This window comes from Hylobates moloch, unplaced genomic scaffold (assembly GCF_009828535.3).
Source record: "Hylobates moloch isolate HMO894 unplaced genomic scaffold, HMol_V3 SCAFFOLD_55, whole genome shotgun sequence".
NCBI lineage: Eukaryota > Metazoa > Chordata > Mammalia > Primates > Hylobatidae > Hylobates > Hylobates moloch.
This window is the reverse complement of record NW_026652330.1, coordinates 98,751-119,083: the sequence shown is the minus strand read 5'-3', so window position 1 is coordinate 119,083 and position 20,333 is coordinate 98,751. Positions and strand designations below refer to the sequence as shown.

Genomic DNA, 20,333 nt, shown 5'->3' with positions numbered 1-20,333 from the left:
TTTTGAGATGGAGTCTTTCTCTGTCGCCCAGGCTGGAGCGCAGTGGCACCATCTCGGCTCACTGCAACCTCCACCTGCCGGGTTCAAGCAATTCTCTTGCCTCAGCCTCCCAAGTAGCTGGGATTACAGGGATGCGCCACCATGCCCAGCTAATTTTTTTGTATTTTTAGTAGAGACGGCGTTTCACCATATTGGTCAGGCTGGTCTCGAATTTCTGACCTTGTGATCCGCCCTCCTCGGCCTCCCAAAGTGCTGGGATTACAGGACAGTAGAACGTTTTTAAGAAAAGGTAATTTTATGGAAGTACATACTAAAACATTGGTGACAGGTAAAAGAGACTTCAGTACCATAGGTTTACATGAGTTTAAATGTCTTTAGTCAGGGTGGTCATTCTGTAATTCATTACAAATACTATTGCTTCCTGTTCTTGAATACCACTTCACCATTTGTTTTCTCCTCCTGTCCAGTGGTGGCATTTAAATTTGCACTTCATATGTCAAAAGGAAAAATTATTGCAAAAAATATTGCAGATTACTAAGAAAACAAACAGTGAAGTGGTATTCAATAATAGGAAGCTATAGGATCAGTGGTGAATTGTAGAATGAATGCCCTACTTAAAGACTTTCAAATTCAGCTTAAAAAAAAAACGTGATAATAGCCAAACAAAACATTTCTGGCTCACAAGCTACTTAATTGTGAGCCCTGGTTGAAAGCATTTATTCATTCCTACTTTATCCCTGACCCTGTGTTAGGTGTTATGGGTGGGACAGATCAATAAGCAAGAAGCCTGCAAATATATAAATAAAGCTCACTTTATTTAGAAAGGCAAGATATGTCAGTTGCTCTCAGTGGAACAAAAGTTCAGGCATCTAAGTTAACACTTCCATTGCTTATAAGCCCCACTTGATAAATTCCCTGTGGAACTCAGCTATATCCTGGCTAAGTGCTTTTATTGATCTGTTTATAATAATTCTCTACCTCCCCAAAAACATTTTAAATGGTTTCTGTCATTTCTTTGGTAGCAGTCATAACTTGTAAAGAAAACACTTTAATTGCATTTCTATTGTCCAAGAAGTTGGCAATATTGTCCAAGAAGGTGCTTGAACATGGCCGTATATTGTCTGTGGCTGCTTTTGTGCTACAACAGCAGAGTTGAGTAGTTGCAACAGAGACCCTGTAGCTCTCAAGCCTAAAATATTTATCTGACCCTTTACAGAAAAACTTTTCTGACCCCTCCTCTAGATTATTGTTACCTGTTTTGAAATACGTATAAATGGAATCAAACAGTTAACTCACATTTAAGTGAAAATGTGTAATAAGCAATAGAAATGCAAAAACCCATGATTGTATGCATCTAACAACAGAGCTTCAAAATACATGAAGCAAAAACAGACAGAACTGGGGAGAAAAATACACAATTTAATAATAATAGTTGAAGACTTCAATATCCTACCTTCAGTGATGAACAGAACAACTAGATGAAAGATCCAATATCCCACTCTCAGTAATGAATAGAACAACTAGATAGAAGATCAAATATCCCACTTTCAGTAATGCATAGAACAATTAGATCAGCAAGGAAATATAAGACTTGAACCACACTATAAACCAACTAGACCTAACAGATATCTATAGAACACCATTCAATAACAGCAGAGTGCCTACTCTTCTCTAGTGCATATAGGACATTCTTCAGGATAGACCATATGTTAGACCATAAAATAAATCTCAATACATTTATAAGGATTGATTTCATACAGAGTATGTTCTCCACCTACATGGAATGAAATTAGTAGTCAATAACAGAAGGAAATTTGGTAAATTTACAAATATGTAGAAATAACACACTCTTAACCAATGAGTCACAGAAGAAATTACAAGGGAAATTAGAAAATGCTTTGAGATAAATGAAAGCAAAAGCAACATACTAAAACTTAGATGCTGGCAAAGCAGTACTCAGAGGTTACTATATGAATTTAGTACTCATATGAATTTATACTAATATACGTTACATTGAAAAGAAGATCTCAAATCAGTAACCTAGCATTTCATCTTAAGAAACTAGAAAAAGAAGAGCAAACTAAAACATATTTATAAACTCCTTTATGCACAGCCCTGTGGTGGGTATAGACACAAGCTAGCAGAAGAAAGGAAAATTAAAGATTATAGCAGAGATAAAACAGAATAAAGAAACTACAAAGAGAACCAATGAGACCAAAAGTTGGCTCCTTGAAAAGACCAACAAAATTGACAAACTTTTAGCTAGGTTGACTGGCCTAGAAAAGAAGATTCAGATTACTAAAATCAGAAATGAAAATGAGGACATTACTACCAACCTTGCAGAAATAAAAGAGATTATAAGAGAACACTATGAGCAATTGCATGCCAGCATCCCTGTGTGACTTCAGAATGTGAATGTGTGCCTGCAGAAACATTATACTCTCCAATCCCAACACAGTTTATACACCATCAAATAACCACATGAAAGGAAAGAGATTTGAGTCTCAGAAATGGCTTTGAGCTCCCTGCCTGGTTTGTGTTTGGCTTACTTTTCTGGTGTCTAGGGATAGGCCGGTAGGAGGGTTAATGGGATCTTAAGTCATGCCAAATATAAAGATCATGAAGTCTATGTTTCTGTTGTCAGTGGGGTGGTACATCAGAAAGCTGACTGGGACAGCATCCATGAGAAAATATGTCAGCTCTTGATTCCACTGCGCACTTGCATGCCCTTCTACAATTCGGAGGAAGAACGGCAGCATGGCCTGCAGCAGCTGCAGCAGCGGCAGGTAGGGCCTGCAGCACTTTCCAAGGTTAAGTTTTAGATGCGGTGAAGCTGCCCAAGACAAGGGTCAAACTGTGTTGAGATTACTAAATTGTAACCTCACTGAGAGCAGAGACTTTGTTTTATATCTTTTTAAGTCCTCAACACCATTCAGTCTGTTGTTTTCCACATTTACTAAATACTCACTGTATTAGTCTGCTAGTACTGTCACAATTAAATATCACAAACTGGGTGGCTCAAACAACATACGTTTATTTCCTCACGGCTCTGGAGGCTGGGAAGTCCAAGATCAAGGGGTCAGGAGGTTTGGTTTCTTCTGAGGCCTCTCTCCTTGGCTTGCAGATGGCTGCCTTCCTGCAGTGTCTTCACATGGTCCTTTGTGTGCAAGCATGCCTGGTATCTCTTTGTGTGTCCAATTTCCTCTTTTTATAAAGACACAAGTCAGATTAGGTTAGGGCCCACCCTAATGGCCTCATTCTAACTTAATCACCTCTCTACAGGCCCTAGCTCCAATTATACTCACATTGTGACAGACTGCAGAATAGGGCTTCAACACATGAATTTTGGCAGGGGACACAATTCAGCCCATAACATCCACAGATGCCAAGAGCCTGGCCACATAATAGGAGGGTTAAGAATGATGTATGGATATACTACTGAATAAATAAAGGAGGTTAGCAAAACTTGCCACTATTATTATGTATAGTGTTGAGTGTTGAGCATCTCAATCACTCTAAAAAATTAGCCCCTTATTATAAGCCATAAATCTCTAAACATAAGATCCATCCATTTTAGTGTTATGACACTTTGATAGCCTTAAAACGATGCAGAGTTAAAGTTTTTTGTGATATTAGCTAAACAGGATAATTCCAGAGGGAAAATGAGATGTTTCTCTCAAAATTAACTCAACTAGGAAGGCAGAAAGTTTCAGATTGTCCTGAGACATGCTAGCTTTGCTAAAGTAAAGTTTTATTAGAACTATAAAAATAATACTCATTTATTCATCTGATAACTCTATATTGAGCATTCATCTATGCCAAGCCCTGAACTAAGATGAAAAGACACATGTTCCTGGGCCTTAAGGAGCTCATAGTCCAGAGTTTGCCTTCTTATATCACTTATGTGGGGCTTCACGTCCACTCTAATACAGGCAGGCTCACTATGTGCCTTTAACTGGGTCATTAGGTGTTGGCCTTATCCCCAGGGCCATCTACATCCACCTTTGCCTTTAACGTTAGACTGTCTCAGATAGTCTGTTTCTCTCTTCCACAGAAGTATTTGATTGAATTCTGCTACACCGTAGCCCAGAAATACCTCTTTGAAGGGAAACACGAAGATGCTGTACCAGCAGCTTTGCATTCCCTTCGCTTCCGTGTGACCCTGTACGGCCTGAGCTCCGTAGAGCTTGTGCCTGCTTACCTGCTGTTGGCCGAGGCTAGCCTTGGTGAGTGAAACCGACTTGATATGCTTGGATCCCTTAAGTGGTGCTATGTTTGGGTCACACCAATGATTGACAGTGGCACCATGAGACCTATTGTAGAAGGAGCAGGGTTGCTGTAAAGTTTAGCACAAGGTAGGGAAGGAGATGTCACAGACTTTTGTCTACAACTGGCAGAAATCCACTCAAGCTGGCCTGCACAAAAAGGAGGAATTCTGTGAGGGTGCTGTAGTATCCTACAAGAGCTGAGGCTTCATGAGGGACTAGAATTGGAATGCTGTAAGGAACCAAGGCTCAAGGTGCCTTTTGTTCTCTCTCGGGCCTTGTCTCCTGTATCTACTTCTCTCTGGGTATCTGCTTCGCTATTTTCCCTCTCTGCAGACCAGATTTGTCTACCCTATGCTCACTGTGGAAGACAGCTACCCCAAAATGTCAGATGGAGTTCTTCAGTTTACATGTTTTCTAGGTTCGAAGTAGGCAGTAGAAACTAATTAGCTTCTGATTTCCAATTACAAATTCGTAGAAGACAGAATTTTGTTGACATGGCTTGAGTGTGGGATCCACCTTTGTTCCCTGGGATCAGAGTCGCATAGTTCAGAAATACAGGAACCCACCCCTATAGATGGGAGAGGCAATTCTGAGAGTATAGAACAGACTTAGCAGATACCCTATGTGGTGGCTACTACAAAAGGAAAATTGGCATTTTGAGAGGAATTGACATTCTTGAGCATCTACGGTGTTTTAGGCACTGTGCTAACACTTCATATATTTTAATAGCCACCGTTTAAAAAAATGCTTCATATGTTTTAATAGCCACCGTTAAAAAAGTGCTTCTTTAAAAGTAAAACTTTTTTAAAAGTAAAACTGTTAAAATTAAGTACAATATAAATAACTTTTATCCCCTGAGTTCTCTGAGAGTAAGTTGCTCACCTGGTTCCCTATCCTTAGAATACTTCAGTGTCCCCTTAGTAAATGAGATAGATTGTGTTGTGGTTATGAAGGAGAATGTCTTTATGGGAACCACACAAGGGGACCCTGTCATCTAAGAAGACCCCATTCAAGTTTCTTGAATTTTCCCAATATCATCTTTATAGCAAAACGATACAGTTCAGGATCACACTTTTCATTTCGTTGCCATGTGTTGGCAATAAAACTCTGGAATAGTTTCTCAACCTTTTCTTTACTTTTATGACCTTGACACTTTTAAAGGTTACAGGCCAATTGTATAAAATATGTCTCAATTTGGATTTGTCTGATATTTCCTGATGATGGGACTCAGGTTATGGATTTTTGGCAAAAACAGTACAGAGGTGATGCTGTGTTCTCATCCCATCCTATAAACTGGCATGTTTCCTTTTTTTTTCATTACTGATGATGTTCATTTTAATTATGTTACTAGGATGGTGTCTGCCAGGCTTCCTCCCTGTAATGTTACTTTCACCCTTCTGTAATTAATAACTGAAATTTTCATTTCATGGAGAGGTCCTTTGAAACTATATAAATATCCCATTCCTCATGAAATTTTCAAAGTATTCATTTAGTTATTTATATCAGTATTGCCTCTTTATTCAATGGGCTTAAATCCATTACTATCATTAATTTGATTCTCAAACTGTCCCTGATTTGACCAGTGGCAGCCCCCACTCAAGCTGGCTTCTGCATCTCCTAGATACAACCCCATTTGTTCTTTGCTCACTTGACTGCTTTCTGGAACATACCTCTAAAGAGCCCTGATTTCTTTCAGTGGAAAGTGAAATTCAGAAGCCAAAAGCTGTGCACTAGATGTATTCATGCTATTGGGGTATTACTGCTCCCAGGCCTTCTCAGTGGAGTTAGGGAGTAAGTGTAAATATAATAATGGGTGTATGTATACACACATTACATTTGTATTTATTTCTATATCTATATATCTTTTTTTTTTTTTTTTTGAGACTGAGTCTCACTCTGTCACCCAGGCTAGAGTGCAGTGGCGCAATCTGAGCTCACTGCAGCCTCCTCCTCCCTGGTTCAAGCAATTCTCCTGCCTCAGCCTCCCAAGTAGCTGGGACTACAGGTGTGTGCCACCATGCCTGGCTCATTTCTGTATTTGTAGTAGAGACGGGGTTTCACCATGTTGGTGATCTTGAACTCCTGGCCTCAAGTGATCCACCTGCCTCAGCTTCCCAAAGTGCTGGGATTACAGGTGTGAGCCACTGTGTCCAGCCTATATCTATATATCTACATCAATATCTGTATAACCACTAGTCTATAATACTGTTTGATCCAGATCTAATTCAGCACCACAGGGTTCAATCTAATTTACTTCCATTCCATAATTGCAACTCCCTTTGCTGACAGCTTTCACTTTCATTAGTTTATTTACATATTAATCAGTTCCCCTACATGAATCAATCCCCGCTCTCTAACTCCATCCTTTCCACCTTACAGATACCTCCTCCCTCTCCACGGGCTCTGACTCCCCATTCCAGGCTGCCTCTGCTGCATGGATCCCTCCTCCCTTGTATGGGTTCCGACTCCCCATACCAGGCTGTTTGCCTGCAGGAATGCCCTGCTCACCCTGCTCAGGTCTGTCACCCCATTCCAGACTGTTTTTCCTCCAAACTAATGAGAAAAGCACTGGACAAGATAATACAGCCCAGGTTCTGTTTACCTGTGACACTGGCTAGCTATGGGATTCTGGAAAAGTCACCTTAGCCCAAGTCTCATCATCTCTCATCTAGACCACTACGTACTAACTGGTCTCCCCACATCTTCTCTGGCCTCCCTCTAATCTGGTTTGCATACAAAAATGTGACCCATCACTCCTCTAAATAAAGACCACATTTCTAAAGCAACCCATGAGGCTCTGCTTGATCTAGCCCTTAACAAATTCTGTCACCTCAATTCTATCACCTGTCTCTCTTGAATTATTTTCTCCCTCCCTTCCAGTTACACCGACCGGCCTTCTCTCAGTTCCTCAGAAGCACGATGATTTCCTTGTTGGGAAAGACTTTTCTGTAGCCACTCTCTCTGCTTCTCCTCCTCTTCCCTTCACCAAATTAACTTCTTGTCATCTTTCAGGTTTCAGTTCAAGGGTTACTACTGCCTTGTCTAGAAACTGTCCCAGGGCTCTAGACCAGGTTGGGTCTCCCTTTTTTTTTTTTTTTTTAGACAGAGTCCCGATCTGTTGTACAGGCTGGAGTCCAATGGCCTGATCTTGGCTCACTGCAACCTCTGCCTCCCAGGGACAAGTGATTCTCCCGCCTCAGCCTCCAGAGTAGCTAGGACTACAGGCACGCACCACCACGCCTAGCTATTTTTTGTAGTTTTAGTAGAGAGAGGGTTTCAGTATGTTGCCCAGGCTGGTCTTGAACTCCTGGCTTCAAATGATCCACCTGCCTCAGCTTCCCAAAGTGCTGGCATTACAGGTGTGAGCCACCGCACCTAGCCAGGTCTCTTTTTTAATATACTCATTTAAAGACCTACTCCTTTCTTCTGAGCACTTACTCCATTAATAATTGTATTCATTGATGAGATTATTTAATTGTCTCCCTGCTCCAGTAGACGGTAAGCTCAGGGAGAACTGGATCTGTGTCTATTCTTCACTCATCACAGATGTCTTCACGCTCAGCCCAGCACTTAGCACAGAGAAGGTACTAAAAAAATAATTTCACAGTACCTGAAACCTCGTGAGCACTGTGTGAGTATGTGTTGAATCTGAGTTCTCTTCACAGGATTCTTTTAAGGATGAAAAGAGTTCGAGTGTAATGTCCATGAAAGTGCTTTGAAGTCTGGAAAGTGCTGTCTAAATGGAAGATTTCACTGTACCTCCAGTCATTGGTTTAAAACCTTGCTAACCTTTTTGGAAGTCTAAAGAATCACTTTCCTGTGCACATGTTTCTTTCCCATCTTAGAGATTCCTTCAGACTGGAGTGGACAGATAACAGAAATTCAGCTTTTTTTTTTCTTTTTAGTAAAACTTTGAAATTTTACTCAACTAGAAATGACATTTTCAGGAACACTTCAAGGAGGAGCCACCCTGCTCATCTCCCCTCACTGTTATCAGTGCTTTGGAAGCAGGAGAGCCTGGGTTCAAATATCAGCTCTTTCTTTACTGGCTGGGTGATCGCAGGCACCAAGCTCTTCTTCACTCAGAGCTCTCACATACATGGTTCCTTCTGCCTGGTATGCTCTTTCTGCTCTCATACGTGGCTGGCTTTTGATCATCCTTCAGGTATGTGCTTAAACTGGCCAGGCGTGGTGACTCACACCTGTAATTTCAGCACTTCGGGAAGTCGAAATGGGAGGATCTCTTGAGCCCAGGAATTCAAGATCAGCCTGGGCAACCTAGCAAGACCTCACCTCTTAAAAAAAAAATTAGGCGGGCATGGTGGCATGCACTTGTAGTAGTCCCAGCTACTTGGGAGGCTGAGGTGGGAGGATTGCTTGAGCCCAGGAGGTGGAGGCTGCAGTGAGCTAGCATTTTGGTTACTGTGTTCTGTTCATTTCCTTCACAGCACTCGTGTTTTGTCTGTTTATTGTATGCCTACTTCACTTGATTTTAAGCTTCTTGGAGTCAGGGATCATGTCTTAGTGTGCATTGAGCATCACACATTGTGATAGAGACTCAATCAATTAGGTGAATATATGGTTGGTTGAATGAATGAATGAAGTTGCCTCCGCTTCAAATTCCTCATCTGATGATTATTTCACAGGGTTGTTGGCCGACTTAGACCACAGATGCAAAGGGACTAGCACAATGTTGGGCAAATAACAGATCTTCAATAAATACAGATTCCCTTTTCTTCCCCTGGGCACCTCACAGCCACAACCTTTGACTCAGCTGTGACTGCTGTATGCTGCATTCCTTCACTTTCATCACCAAGTCCTGCAAAATCTTCCCCCATAGTATCTCCCAGATCTGCCATTAACCCAGTATAAGCCTGTTGCCTCACCCGTCAGACAAGTACCACTGGTCTGTAAGTGGCTGTCCTTTCTCAATTCCGTACACTAGTAAAGTCACCCTAAGGGATAGTATTTTATGTCTCCAGCACCTCCACTTCACCCTATGCCTCTCCAGGTAGGCACTGTCCATAAGAGGCAGGCCTGAACTTAGGCACTCACTGGTCACAATCTTAGTTCTGACTGTAATCTCATGGGCTAGTAGCAGCCCATTCTTCTCACCGTACTCTCTCTCTCTAGCCTCACAGTTTATTCTCCCAAGTATGCCTTTTCCTTTAGGACTGATGCTTGTTTAGATGCTGGTTCAGCTGGGTCTTGGAGTCTTCCTTCTTTGGCGTTGCCTTCTTGAGTGAGAACTGGATGTGGAAAATTTTAAATTTCCAGTATTTGTCAATGCCCTGTACCATTTTTTTCCCATCTAAACAATCTTAGTTAAGAGTCATTTGCTTCTTCAAATGTGAGAGGACTTCAGCCTAAACCTCATATTTTACAGACAAAGCCTGGAGGGAAGATGTGACTTGCCATGTTCACATGAGCCAGGATCAGGGACTAGGCCTCGTGCTCCTCATCTAGTAGTTTCCCATTTTAGTTTGCACTTTGACCTTCCATCAGGCAAAGTTACTTGCTTCTTCTTGTAGACTGCTTCCTCTTCATCTCTTTTCCTTTAATTCAGTGGTGTAGGGTTACAACTAGAATAAAAAGCATGCTTACATATGAACTAGGTCTGACAGGAAGGACACAGAGGAGCAGAGGGTTGGCTTATGAGGGGTTCGTGTCCTTACCTCCTAACCCTTCGTTGATGCCGTTTCTGCTGCAGCACCTATCACACCAATGCTTCACTCCCAGAGCACGCCTCCTGCCCTGCAGCACACTGATGTAGTGGCTTTCTATTCAGTTCCGACAAATTTCCCCAGAAGTCAAGCAGGTAGGCAGGCCTCTGTATATGTAAAGATGATATGTAATAAACAAAAAGCTTTAAGTGTCCAGAGTATCTAAATATTAGCAATAAAGGTGGCTTTCCTTTCTCTTACCTTCCACATCACTTAGTAACCATGCATTGTCCATTCTACTTCCTGTCTCTTTTGGATCTCCTCTTCCTTAGTTCACTGTCTTGTTTCAGGCTCTTAAGCGTGCTTGCCTGAACTATTTCAGACATCTTCCAGTGAATCTTCTACCTTTATTCCTCCCCTCTGGTCCCTCCTCCACATTGGTTCCAAAGGATCTTTCTAAATATAAATCCGATTCTCTCGCCCTTTTTGAAAATCCTCTAGTTTTTATCCACATGCATCAAGTTCCTTGGCATAACTCACTAAGCCCTCTGTGACCTGCCCCTTGCCTACCACCATAGCCTCATTTTCTGCCATTCTGTCCTTCACAATTTGTGCTCCAGCATCACAGGCTAATACAGTCAGCCCTCCATATTTGCAGGTTCTGCATCTGCCCATTCAAGCATCCATGGATCAAAAATATTTTTTAAAATAATATAATGATTAAAAATGATACAAATAAAAACAATACATGATGTTACTTGTGGGCTAGTAAGCAAAAAAAGAAAAAATTTAAACTTAAAAAAGACAAAAATTATATAGTAGAACAACTATTTACATAGCATTTACATTGTATTAGGTATTATAAGTAATTTAGAGTTGATTTAAAGTATAAGGAATGATGTGCATAGGTTATATGCAAATACTACACTACTTTATATTAGAGCCTTGAGCATCCTTATATTTAGGTATCTGATGGGGGTTCTGGAACCAATTCCCTGCAGCTGTGACTCTGTATAGTTCTATGAACATAACGTATTATTTCATATTTCTATGACATTGCACATACTGTTACTTTTGCCTGGGATGTTCTCCCTGCCTTATCTACCTGGAAAACTTCTATTCATCCTCAAAACCCAGCTCAGACTCTGCTTCAGTGTCCCTCTCCATCTCTTCTATAGAATTAAACATTTCCTATCCTCTGACACTTCCAAAGCTTGTGTTTCTATTGCAATTATACTATATTGTAAATACATTTGTTTTCATGTTGCACTTTGAATCCCCATCACTCAACACAAGGCCTGGCGCATAAAGGGTATTAAATATGCATATATATATTTCACAATTGAGATATAATTCACATATCATAAAATACACCCTTTTAAAGAACAATTCAGGCCAGACGCAGTGTCGCATGCCTGTATTCCCAGCACTTTGGGAGGTCGAGGCAGGTGGATCACCTGATGTCAAGGGTTTGAGACGAGCCTGGCAAACATGGTGAAACCCTGTCTCTACTAAAAATACAAAAATTAGTGGGGCGTGGTGGCACATGCTTACAGTCCCAGCTACTTGGGAGGCTGAGGCATGAGAATCACTTGAACCCGAGAGGCAGAGGTTGTAGTGAGCCGAGATCACGCCACTACACTCCAGTCTGGGCAACAAAGTGAGACTCTGTCAAAAAAAAAAAAAAAAAGGACAATCCAGTGGTTTTAGCACATTCTGAAGGTTGTGCAACAATCACCATGATCTATTTCCACAACATTTTCATCACCCCTAAAAGAAAGCCTGTAATTGTCAGCAGTTACTCCCTCTTAGTTCCTCCCTTGCATTGGACCCCCTGTTAGTGCCTCCCTTGCATTGGACTCCCTGTCGCCTGGCCACCACTAGTTTGCTTTCCATCTCTATGGATTTGCCTATTCTGGACATTTCATATAAATGGAATCATGCAATATGTGGCCTTTGGTGTCTGGTTTCTTTCTCTTAGTATAGTGTTTTCAAAGTTCATCCAATTATAGCAGGTAGCACTACTTCGTTCCTTCTTATAACTGAGTAATATTCCACTTATGGATATGGAGATGGAGATGGAGATGCCTCCTTTTGTTCATCCACTCATCAGCTGATGGACATTTACATTGTCTCTTTTTTTTTTTTTTTGGCTCTTCCGAATAGGCTGCTATGAACATTCCTGTATGAGTTTTTCTGTGTCAGTATATACTTGAGTCAATGAATACATGAGTGAATGGGAAATGACTCATATTTCCTCATGTGTTCTTTGGCCTGGATATGAATTATAACCTTCTTTTCTGCTTTTGGGCAGGTCTGGGCCGAATCGTTCAGGCTGAAGAATATCTATTCCAAGCCCAGTGGACAGTCCTCAAATCAACTGACTGTAGTAATGCCACCCACTCTTTACTGCATCGGAATCTGGGACTTCTCTATAGAGCTAAGAAAAACTATGAAGAAGCCCGTTATCATCTGGCCAATGATGTAAACAAGCTAAGTTATAACACCTGGATATTTCCAAAATCTAAATTATAACACCTGTGTATTTCCAAAATCTGTTTATTTTTTTAAAAATTGTGCATTTCTCTAAAACTTTCTGTTTACAATTGATTATTTGGTGGCATGTTAGCCATGACACAATTCTACCGACCTAACTTCAAGCATTTCTACTTCATAGCTATTCAACCTTGGCCAGGTCACATATTCCTGAAGTTTCAGTTGCCCTGAAGAGTAAAGGGAGGCAAAACAGCATACTCGTTAAGAGAAGGGCTTTGCTGGCGGGGCGTGGTGGCTCACGCCTCTAATCCCAGCACTTTGGGAGGCCAAGGTGGGCAGATCATGAGGTCAGGAGATTGAGACCATCCTGGCCAACATGGTGAAACCCCGTCCCTACTAAAATACAAAAAATTAGCCAGGCGTGGTGGTGCAAGCCTGTAGTCCGAGCTACTCGGAATGCTGAGGCAGGGGAATCGCTTGAACCTGGGAGGTGGAGGTTGCAGTGAGCTGAGATCGCGCCACTGCACTCCAGCCTGGCGACAGAGCAAGACTTCATCTCAAAAAAAAAAAAAAAAAAAAAGAGAGCGAGAGAGAGAAGGGCTTTGCTTCTAGTCACAGATCTGTTGTTTCACTAGCCACATAGTCTTGGAAAATTTGTTTCACCTCTTTCATCACCTGCAAGACAGGAATAATAAAATAGTCTCTGCCTCATTGGGTCATTGCGAAGATTAATAATAGGACAATACATGTACAGTACTTTGGCTATTATTTTTAAAAATAACAGTAATATCTCTACTTCAGAGTGTTGGTTATTAAATTTAAAAGAGCTAGATGTATAAGAAAGCGCTTATCGATGATAAAACTCTGTACAAGGGTTAGATGGGATGTTGAGGGTGATAACTGAATTGTTCTTTCAAAATTTCAGTACTGGAAAATATTACCAGAGAACAGAGTTCCTGGGTGTGAAATCTGAGTTAGCGTAGAGTCAGACTGCAGTCTCCATGCAGGTTGGTTCTCTCTTCAGCCTCTCTTCTGGCCTCTGCACCAAGCAGCCCTTCCTCTGGTGGCCTGCCTGTACGATGTCCATAAATTAAATTTTACACTGGTTATTCTTTAAATTCCACTACCCCATATCCATTCTCTGCCCTATTCTATGCCCTGGGAGCCTGACCTCTATGGACTACACAACCTCTGTGGACTCCATTGCTCTCTGGCCTTGGTTGGGTTTGGAGAGTGGAAGGTATGGTAGGGGAGTGGAGAGTAGGAGGAGAAAAAGGCTGAGGCACTGATTCTCTCTGCTGTCTCTCTGCCCACCGCTGATCTGGCAGGAACAGTGTTCCTCTGTGGCCACAGCTCCTGTCAGGCAGCCTTCTTCCATAGTGCTGGCTCTTGCTGGGCCCTGGTAACCTTGTTTCCTCCCCTTGCTGTTTCGGGTGTAGGGATGGTAATAGTTTCTTGCTGTTGGTAGTCCCGGGTGTTTCACTAGGCCTTGTTGGTTTTACTCGTAGGGCTTTTCCCTAGCCCTGGTTGGTTTCTTAACCCTTCTACATGTCAAATCATAATTCCACTAAACTGTCTTCAGGCAATCTTATTGAGGGTGCCATCTAGTTCCACCTGGGCTCCTGACTAATACAATTCTTTGTGTTTCCTCTCTATACTCTACATCCTCCAACAAATTAAGCAGAGGCACATTCTGTCCTGAGCTGGGCCACACAGTTAAGAATTAGTAGGCCAGGTGTGGTGGCTCACACCTATAATCCCAGCACTTTGGGAGGCCAAGGTGGGCGGATCACCAGAGGTCGGGAGTTTGAGATGGTGAAACTCCATCTAAATATACAAAATTAGCTGGGTGTGGTGGCATGTGCCTGTGATTCCAGCTACTCGGGAGGCTGAGGCAGGAGAATTGCTTGAACCTGGGAGGCAGAGGTTGCAGTGAGCCAGGATTGCGCCACTGCACTCCAGCCTGGGCGACAGAGTGAGACTCAGTCTCCAAAAAAAAAAAAAAAATACAAAAAATACAAAAATTAGTCAGGTGTGGTGGTGTGTGCCTGTAGTGCCAGCTGCTCGGAAGGCTGAGGCAAAAGAATCTCTTGAACCCAGGAGGCGAGGTTGCAGTGAGCCAAGATCGCGCCACCGCACTCCAGCCTGGGCGACAGAGGGAGACTATGTCTCAAAAAAAAAAAAAAAGAAAAAAAAAAAGAATTAGCACAAGATCAGATTCCTTAGCCTAGCTTTTTAAACACACACACACATAGACACCCCTTTATTGATATATACCATAAAATTCACCCATTTTACGGGTACAATTAAATTATTTTTAGCAAATTTACAGAGTAGTGCAACCATGAGCACAATCAAGTTTCAGAACATTTCCATCACCCCAAAGAAATCCCTTGTATCCATTTGCAGTCATTTCCCATTCCTGTTCCAGCCCCAGGCAACCACTTCCTGTTTCTACAAATTTGCCTTCTCAGGACAGTTCATACAGACAGAATCCTGTGTGGTCCTTTGCATCTGACCTCTTTCACCTAGCATGATTATTTTGAGATTCATCCATGTTGTTGCATGTATCAACAGTTCATTCCTCTTATTGCTGATTAGCATTCCATTGCCTGGATATACCACAATTTGTCTATGCGTTCATCAGTTGATGGACATTTTTGTTGTTTCTGTGTTTTGTGTATTTTAAATAATGCTGATATAAACATTTACGTACAAGTCTTTGTGGGTAGGTACTTAGAAGAGGAGTTGCTGGGTCGTGTAGTAACTCTATGTTTAACTTTTTTAGGAACTACCAAACTGTTTCCACAGAGGCTGCACCCTTTTACATGCCCACTGGCAATGTGTGAGGGTTTCATTTTCTCCATATCCTTCCCAACACTTTTTATTTTCTGTATTTGATTCTAGCCATCCCAGATGCAGTGATATCTCATTATAGCTTTGTTTTGCATTTACCTAATTACTATGTTAGCATCTATTCATGTGCTTATTATTCATCTGAATATCTTTTTGGAGAAATGTCAATTCAGATCTTTTGCCCATTTTTAAATTGGAATGTTGTAACAGTTTTTTGTATGTATTCTAGATACAAGTCCTCTATCAGATATATGATTTGCAAAAGGAACTCAAGCACTCTCCTTCTTCCTCCTGCTATAGATTTATTTTGCCAGTTGTGCATTTGGAACAGAGGACATTAGGACTTCAGGAGGCTACTTCCACCTGGCTAATATATTCTATGACCTTAAAAAGTTGGACCTGGCAGACACATTGTACACCAAGGTGAGCTGGGGAATGTGGGAGCTGAGCCTTCACTCTTAGGCTTGGTGTCTTACGACTTGTATTAGACTATTCATGAAAAACATACCATTCATGAGAAAGAGAGGCACAGAGAGATGAAGTGGCTTACCCAAGATTATATAGCCTGATACATGATATACTCCATTTTCTTTCTTCCAGTGTCTCCACTACCAAAATAGACTAACCCTTAACATCCATAGGGTGATTAATGAATAATGAAGGACAGGTCAGTAAGAGCCAAACCCCTTCAAATAGACAGTTGTATGCTGTGTCATACCCATAGCAGCAAGCTAATGTGGGCATGTTGAAGTGTGCGATAGAGAAGGAGATTTCCAAGGGAAGTCTCTTGCTACAAGATCCTGTCAAGGGATCCAAGAACATGAGAAATTTCCATATTTACATATAAAATGTTTTAAACTGTTTCCAGTATATTAAAATGTCAGTTGTTTCCATATAGTACCACCTCACTTAGCAGGCAATCATTTGTGTAATAAATGTGTAATATAGGCTTTCTGCTGATTGTTGATTCATGTTTTAGACCTGCTTCTGAGAAAGAGGCATTTTGCTGTAGCTTAAAAGCTTTAGAATCAGATAGACCAGGGTTTAAATTCTGGCTATTTAGAATCAGATAGACCAGAGTTTAAATTCAGTTTACTAAATAAACTGAGCCTCAGTTTATTTACATGTAAAATGGGAATAATAAGAATATTACATCGGGATGTTGTGAGGATGTAAAGGTTTCGTGTTTTGTGTGCTGTACAAAAGATAGCCACTGTTATTAGACCCCACTAGGGCTACCCCAAGATGAGCTGCCACAGGCCCTTTGCAGCCCATCACTTGTCACACTTACCTTGGCCAGGCCTGTTTGGGCTCCTAGGGCTCCCTCTGCCTCCAGGCACAGTAGGAGAGAGAACCTCCACTTTGTCCAGAAGCCCGGCCATATGCGCTATTCTCCTCACCTGCCTAGTCCGACGGCTGAGATCTGGTCTGCTTGTCATATTACCATCTCTTTTCCCAACAGGTCTCTGAGATCTGGCATGCATATTTGAACAATCACTATCAAGTCCTCTCACAGGCTCACACCCAACAAATGGATTTACTGGGCAAACTATTTGAGAATGACACTGGCTTGGGTAAGTGGCAGTTTTCCCTGAAGGGAGAGTAGTGACTTCATCTCACCCAATACACAGACTTTGTCCCTAAGAGGGAAAGCAGCTGTCCCTGTCATGAAGCACCATTGCTACCTTCCCCATGTTGCTGATGGAGAAAACTGAGATACGGGGATCAAAGAGATTTTACCAGTGTTGGGAAGAATTCAGATCCCTATCGTCACACATAGCCATTCGGAGGTTACTAAGGGACAGATTTAGAGGAATAAAAGACCCCATCAAAGCCCCCTGTGATTTCTGTAGAGCATCCATTTCTATGTTATCCCTCCAGGGCAGCAGTCCCAATCTCTGCCTGGCACCAGGGACCCATTTCATGGAAGACAATTTTTCCATGGACTGGAGGGCGTGGGAGGAATGGTTTCAGGAGAATTCAAGTGCATTACATTTATTGTGTACTATGTTTTTATTATTATTAATATATTGTAATATATAATGAAATAATTATACCATGCATTATAATGTAGAATCAGTGGGAGCCCTGAGCCTGTTTTCCTGCAACTAGATGGTCCCATCTGGGAGTGATGGGTGACAGTGACAGATCATCAGGCATCAGATTCTCATAAGGAGTGTACAAACTAGATCCTTTGCATGCACAGTTCACAATAGGGTTCATGCTCTTAAGAGAATCTGATGCTGCCACTGAACTGACAGGAGGTGGAGCTCAGGTGGTAATGCAAGCAATGGGGAGTGGCTGTAAATACAGATGAAGCTTTGCTCGCCCCCACCACCCCTGCTCACCACCTGCTGCACAGCCCAATTCCTAACAGGCCACAAAACAGTTCTGGTCCATGGCCTGGGGGTTGGTGACTCTTGCTGCAGGACGCATAAGCCAAGGTAGACTCTACACAGAAGTTGCATTGCTGATTTCTTCTGGTGCCTTAGCTTCATGCTTTACTGAACAGTGAGCTTCTCAGTGGCAGGGCCCAATTGAATTAAACTGTATTCCTGACTTCAATCTTGAACATTTGAGAATCTACATCTGACAAAGCCCCCCCAAAAAACCATCTTTGTTCTGAAGATCCTGGTCATGCTTTACTATCTGATGATGAATTCTTCAAAAGCAAGTTTCCCTAAAAAAGCAACATGTCTAAAATGAAGGTAGAAATTCATCTAGTTGAACTCATTTGTGTTTTGCCCAATTCCAACAAATTCGCAGCAAAAAAAAATTGCCCAATTCGCAGCAAAGGGCTAAGTGTTGAATAGTACCGTACAGCATTGTGCCTTCAGAGACAATGAAAAGACACAGAGGATCTAGTTTCTGCTCAAAAGAGACATACAGTGCAGCTGGTGATATAGAACCTATAGGCAATAACAAAAGAACATTCCTGTGAGTACAAATTAGATTACAAGATGAGTCCCAGAATGAAGAGGTGAGGACAGTTGGGTGGTGTTGAAGAAGGAAGGCTCTTTGGAGGAGAGGTTTTGAGCTAAAGTTTAAAAAATTAATAACTTTATTGAATTTTCTCTCATTATGTAAATAGTTCATGTTACAGCTGAAAACTTGGAAATCATAGATATCCAAAGATAGCCAACCTTAACATGATGGTGTATATCGTTTTCGTCTTTTTCTCTAAGCTTAGTACTTGTCTAAGTGCTTTTAAGTGCATGTAGTAACTTCTCAGTAAATGATGACTAAAGTAGGACCAAAAACTGCTGGGGAAAATAGTAAACAGACTCTCAGAGGGAAGCATGAAGGTTGTTGCTTACGCATCTATGGCCTAGACTAGAAGAGTTAAGCTGCTGCAGCTGCAAGAAGCCCCTTCCCCCAGTTCTGTCCTCTCAGCTATAGACTGGAAGCTGAATTGGACCCAAGGAATCTGCCTGTGACAGATTCTTGTGTTTGCAAGCCCAAGAGATCTAGAGTTCAGGACTCCGAAAGAGAGAAACCTTAGCTACTTTGGGACCTGTGGGAGTGAGCATATTTTTAGGCTACTCTGATAATGGCATGCTAAGCAAAGCTGGAAAGCGGTCTGAAACTCCTGCTTTGGGGCTTCCTGCTTTGCACCTGGAGGGAGTCCTCTAGGTAAAAAACTTGCTGCAATTGGTGCTATTTCCACCAGTGCCCCTGGGAAGGCTTCAGCAGACCAGGCCCTTTAACAGCTGAGTGCTTTTGATGAGGGCAGACTCAGTTGCCAAGAGCCTGTTTTTTCTTTCTTCCCCTTCCAATGCAGATGAAGCCCAGGAAGCAGAAGCCATTCGCATCCTGACTTCAATCTTGAACATTCGAGAATCTACATCTGACAAAGCCCCCCAAAAAACCATCTTTGTTCTGAAGATCCTGGTCATGCTTTACTACCTGATGATGAATTCTTCAAAGGCAAGTTTCCCTAAAAAAGCAACAGGTCTAAAATGAAGGTAGAAATTCATCTAGTTGAACTCATTTGTGTTTTGCCCAATTCCAATAGCTTTTGCCCTCAGAGCAAGCCTCACTCCAAAGAGGTTCAGATGCTCATGACTTTTCTCCTGTGTTGAGTCCAGCCTGCGTAATGGAAGCTGGATTGTCTTCTTCCCCCGAGGGTTCCCAGTCTTGCACAGATAAAGGGAGTCTGGGGCAGTGCTGGGAAGCCTGCAGGGCAGGAAGGCTCTGGGGAGCCTTGGACAGATGTAGTAGCCGCTCTAACTCCATTCAGTTACTAAGTTCCCTGTTGCTGCAGGGATTCAGGCAGAAATGCATTGCCATGAAATGATTCAAAAAGTAACTGTTTTTGAGTACTTTTACATACCAGTTGTTGGCCTAAACCCTTTACACAATTATCATACTTAATGCTTACACCAACATTAATGAGGTAGCTATTTTATTATGTCTACTTTAAAAACAAGGAAACTGAGGCACCAAGAGGGTCAATTCTTTGCCCAATGTCTTACAGACAGTAAGTGGTATGTCTCAGGTTTATTGATTTATTGGTTGATTCTCTCATTCATTCAAACATTTATTGAAAATCTACCATTTGTAAAGCACTAATCTAGGGACTGGGGATACAGTGGTGATCCATACGTTTCCTATCTCCATGGCACTGGTATTTTTTGGAGGAGTGGAAATAAACATATGTATGTCTAATATAATTTCAGATAGTAGAAACTGCTATAAAGAAAACCAGGCCAGGCACAGTGTCTCATGCCTGTATTCCCAGTACTTTGGGAGGCTGAGGCGGTATGATTGCTTATGTCCAGGAGTTCAAGACCAGCCTGGGCAACATAATGAGACCCACTCTCTACTAAAACTAAAAATAAAAAAATCAGCTGGGCATAGAGGTGTGCACCTGTAGTCCCAGCTACTCGGGAGGCTGAGATAAGAGGATTACTTGAGCCCTGGAGATTGAGGCTGCAGTGAGCTGTGCTTGTGCCACTACACTCCAGCCTGGGTGACAGAGCAAGATCCTGTCTCAAAAAAGAAAAGGAGGAGGAGGAGGAGGAGGAGGAGGAAGAGGAGGAGGAGGAGG

General features: G+C 42.0%; 1 protein-coding gene across 5 annotated transcripts in view; it reads left to right on the top strand.

Annotated features, from left to right (window-relative positions):
• Positions 1-20,333, top strand: part of LOC116463729 (zinc finger MYND domain-containing protein 12-like) — a 33,396-nt gene that overhangs the window by 10,224 nt on the left and 2,839 nt on the right. For 3 of the 5 annotated variants that reach the window (XR_009212127.1, XM_058434821.1, XM_058434820.1), the window contains exons 2-8: positions 2,645-2,786; positions 4,055-4,226; positions 6,648-6,785; positions 12,246-12,415; positions 15,584-15,706; positions 16,746-16,857; positions 19,065-19,210. Coding sequence is in view for 4 of the 5 variants with exons in the window: in XM_058434820.1 (XP_058290803.1) it covers positions 2,645-2,786; positions 4,055-4,226; positions 6,648-6,785; positions 12,246-12,415; positions 15,584-15,706; positions 16,746-16,857; positions 19,065-19,210 (1,003 nt within the window). In the remaining variant the exon portion in view is untranslated. Of the gene's footprint in view, positions 1-2,644; positions 2,787-4,054; positions 4,227-6,647; positions 6,786-12,245; positions 12,416-15,583; positions 15,707-16,745; positions 16,858-19,064; positions 19,211-20,333 lie in introns of those variants that run through there. The other 2 variants (XM_032146971.2, XM_058434822.1) reach the window with 2 other exon arrangements.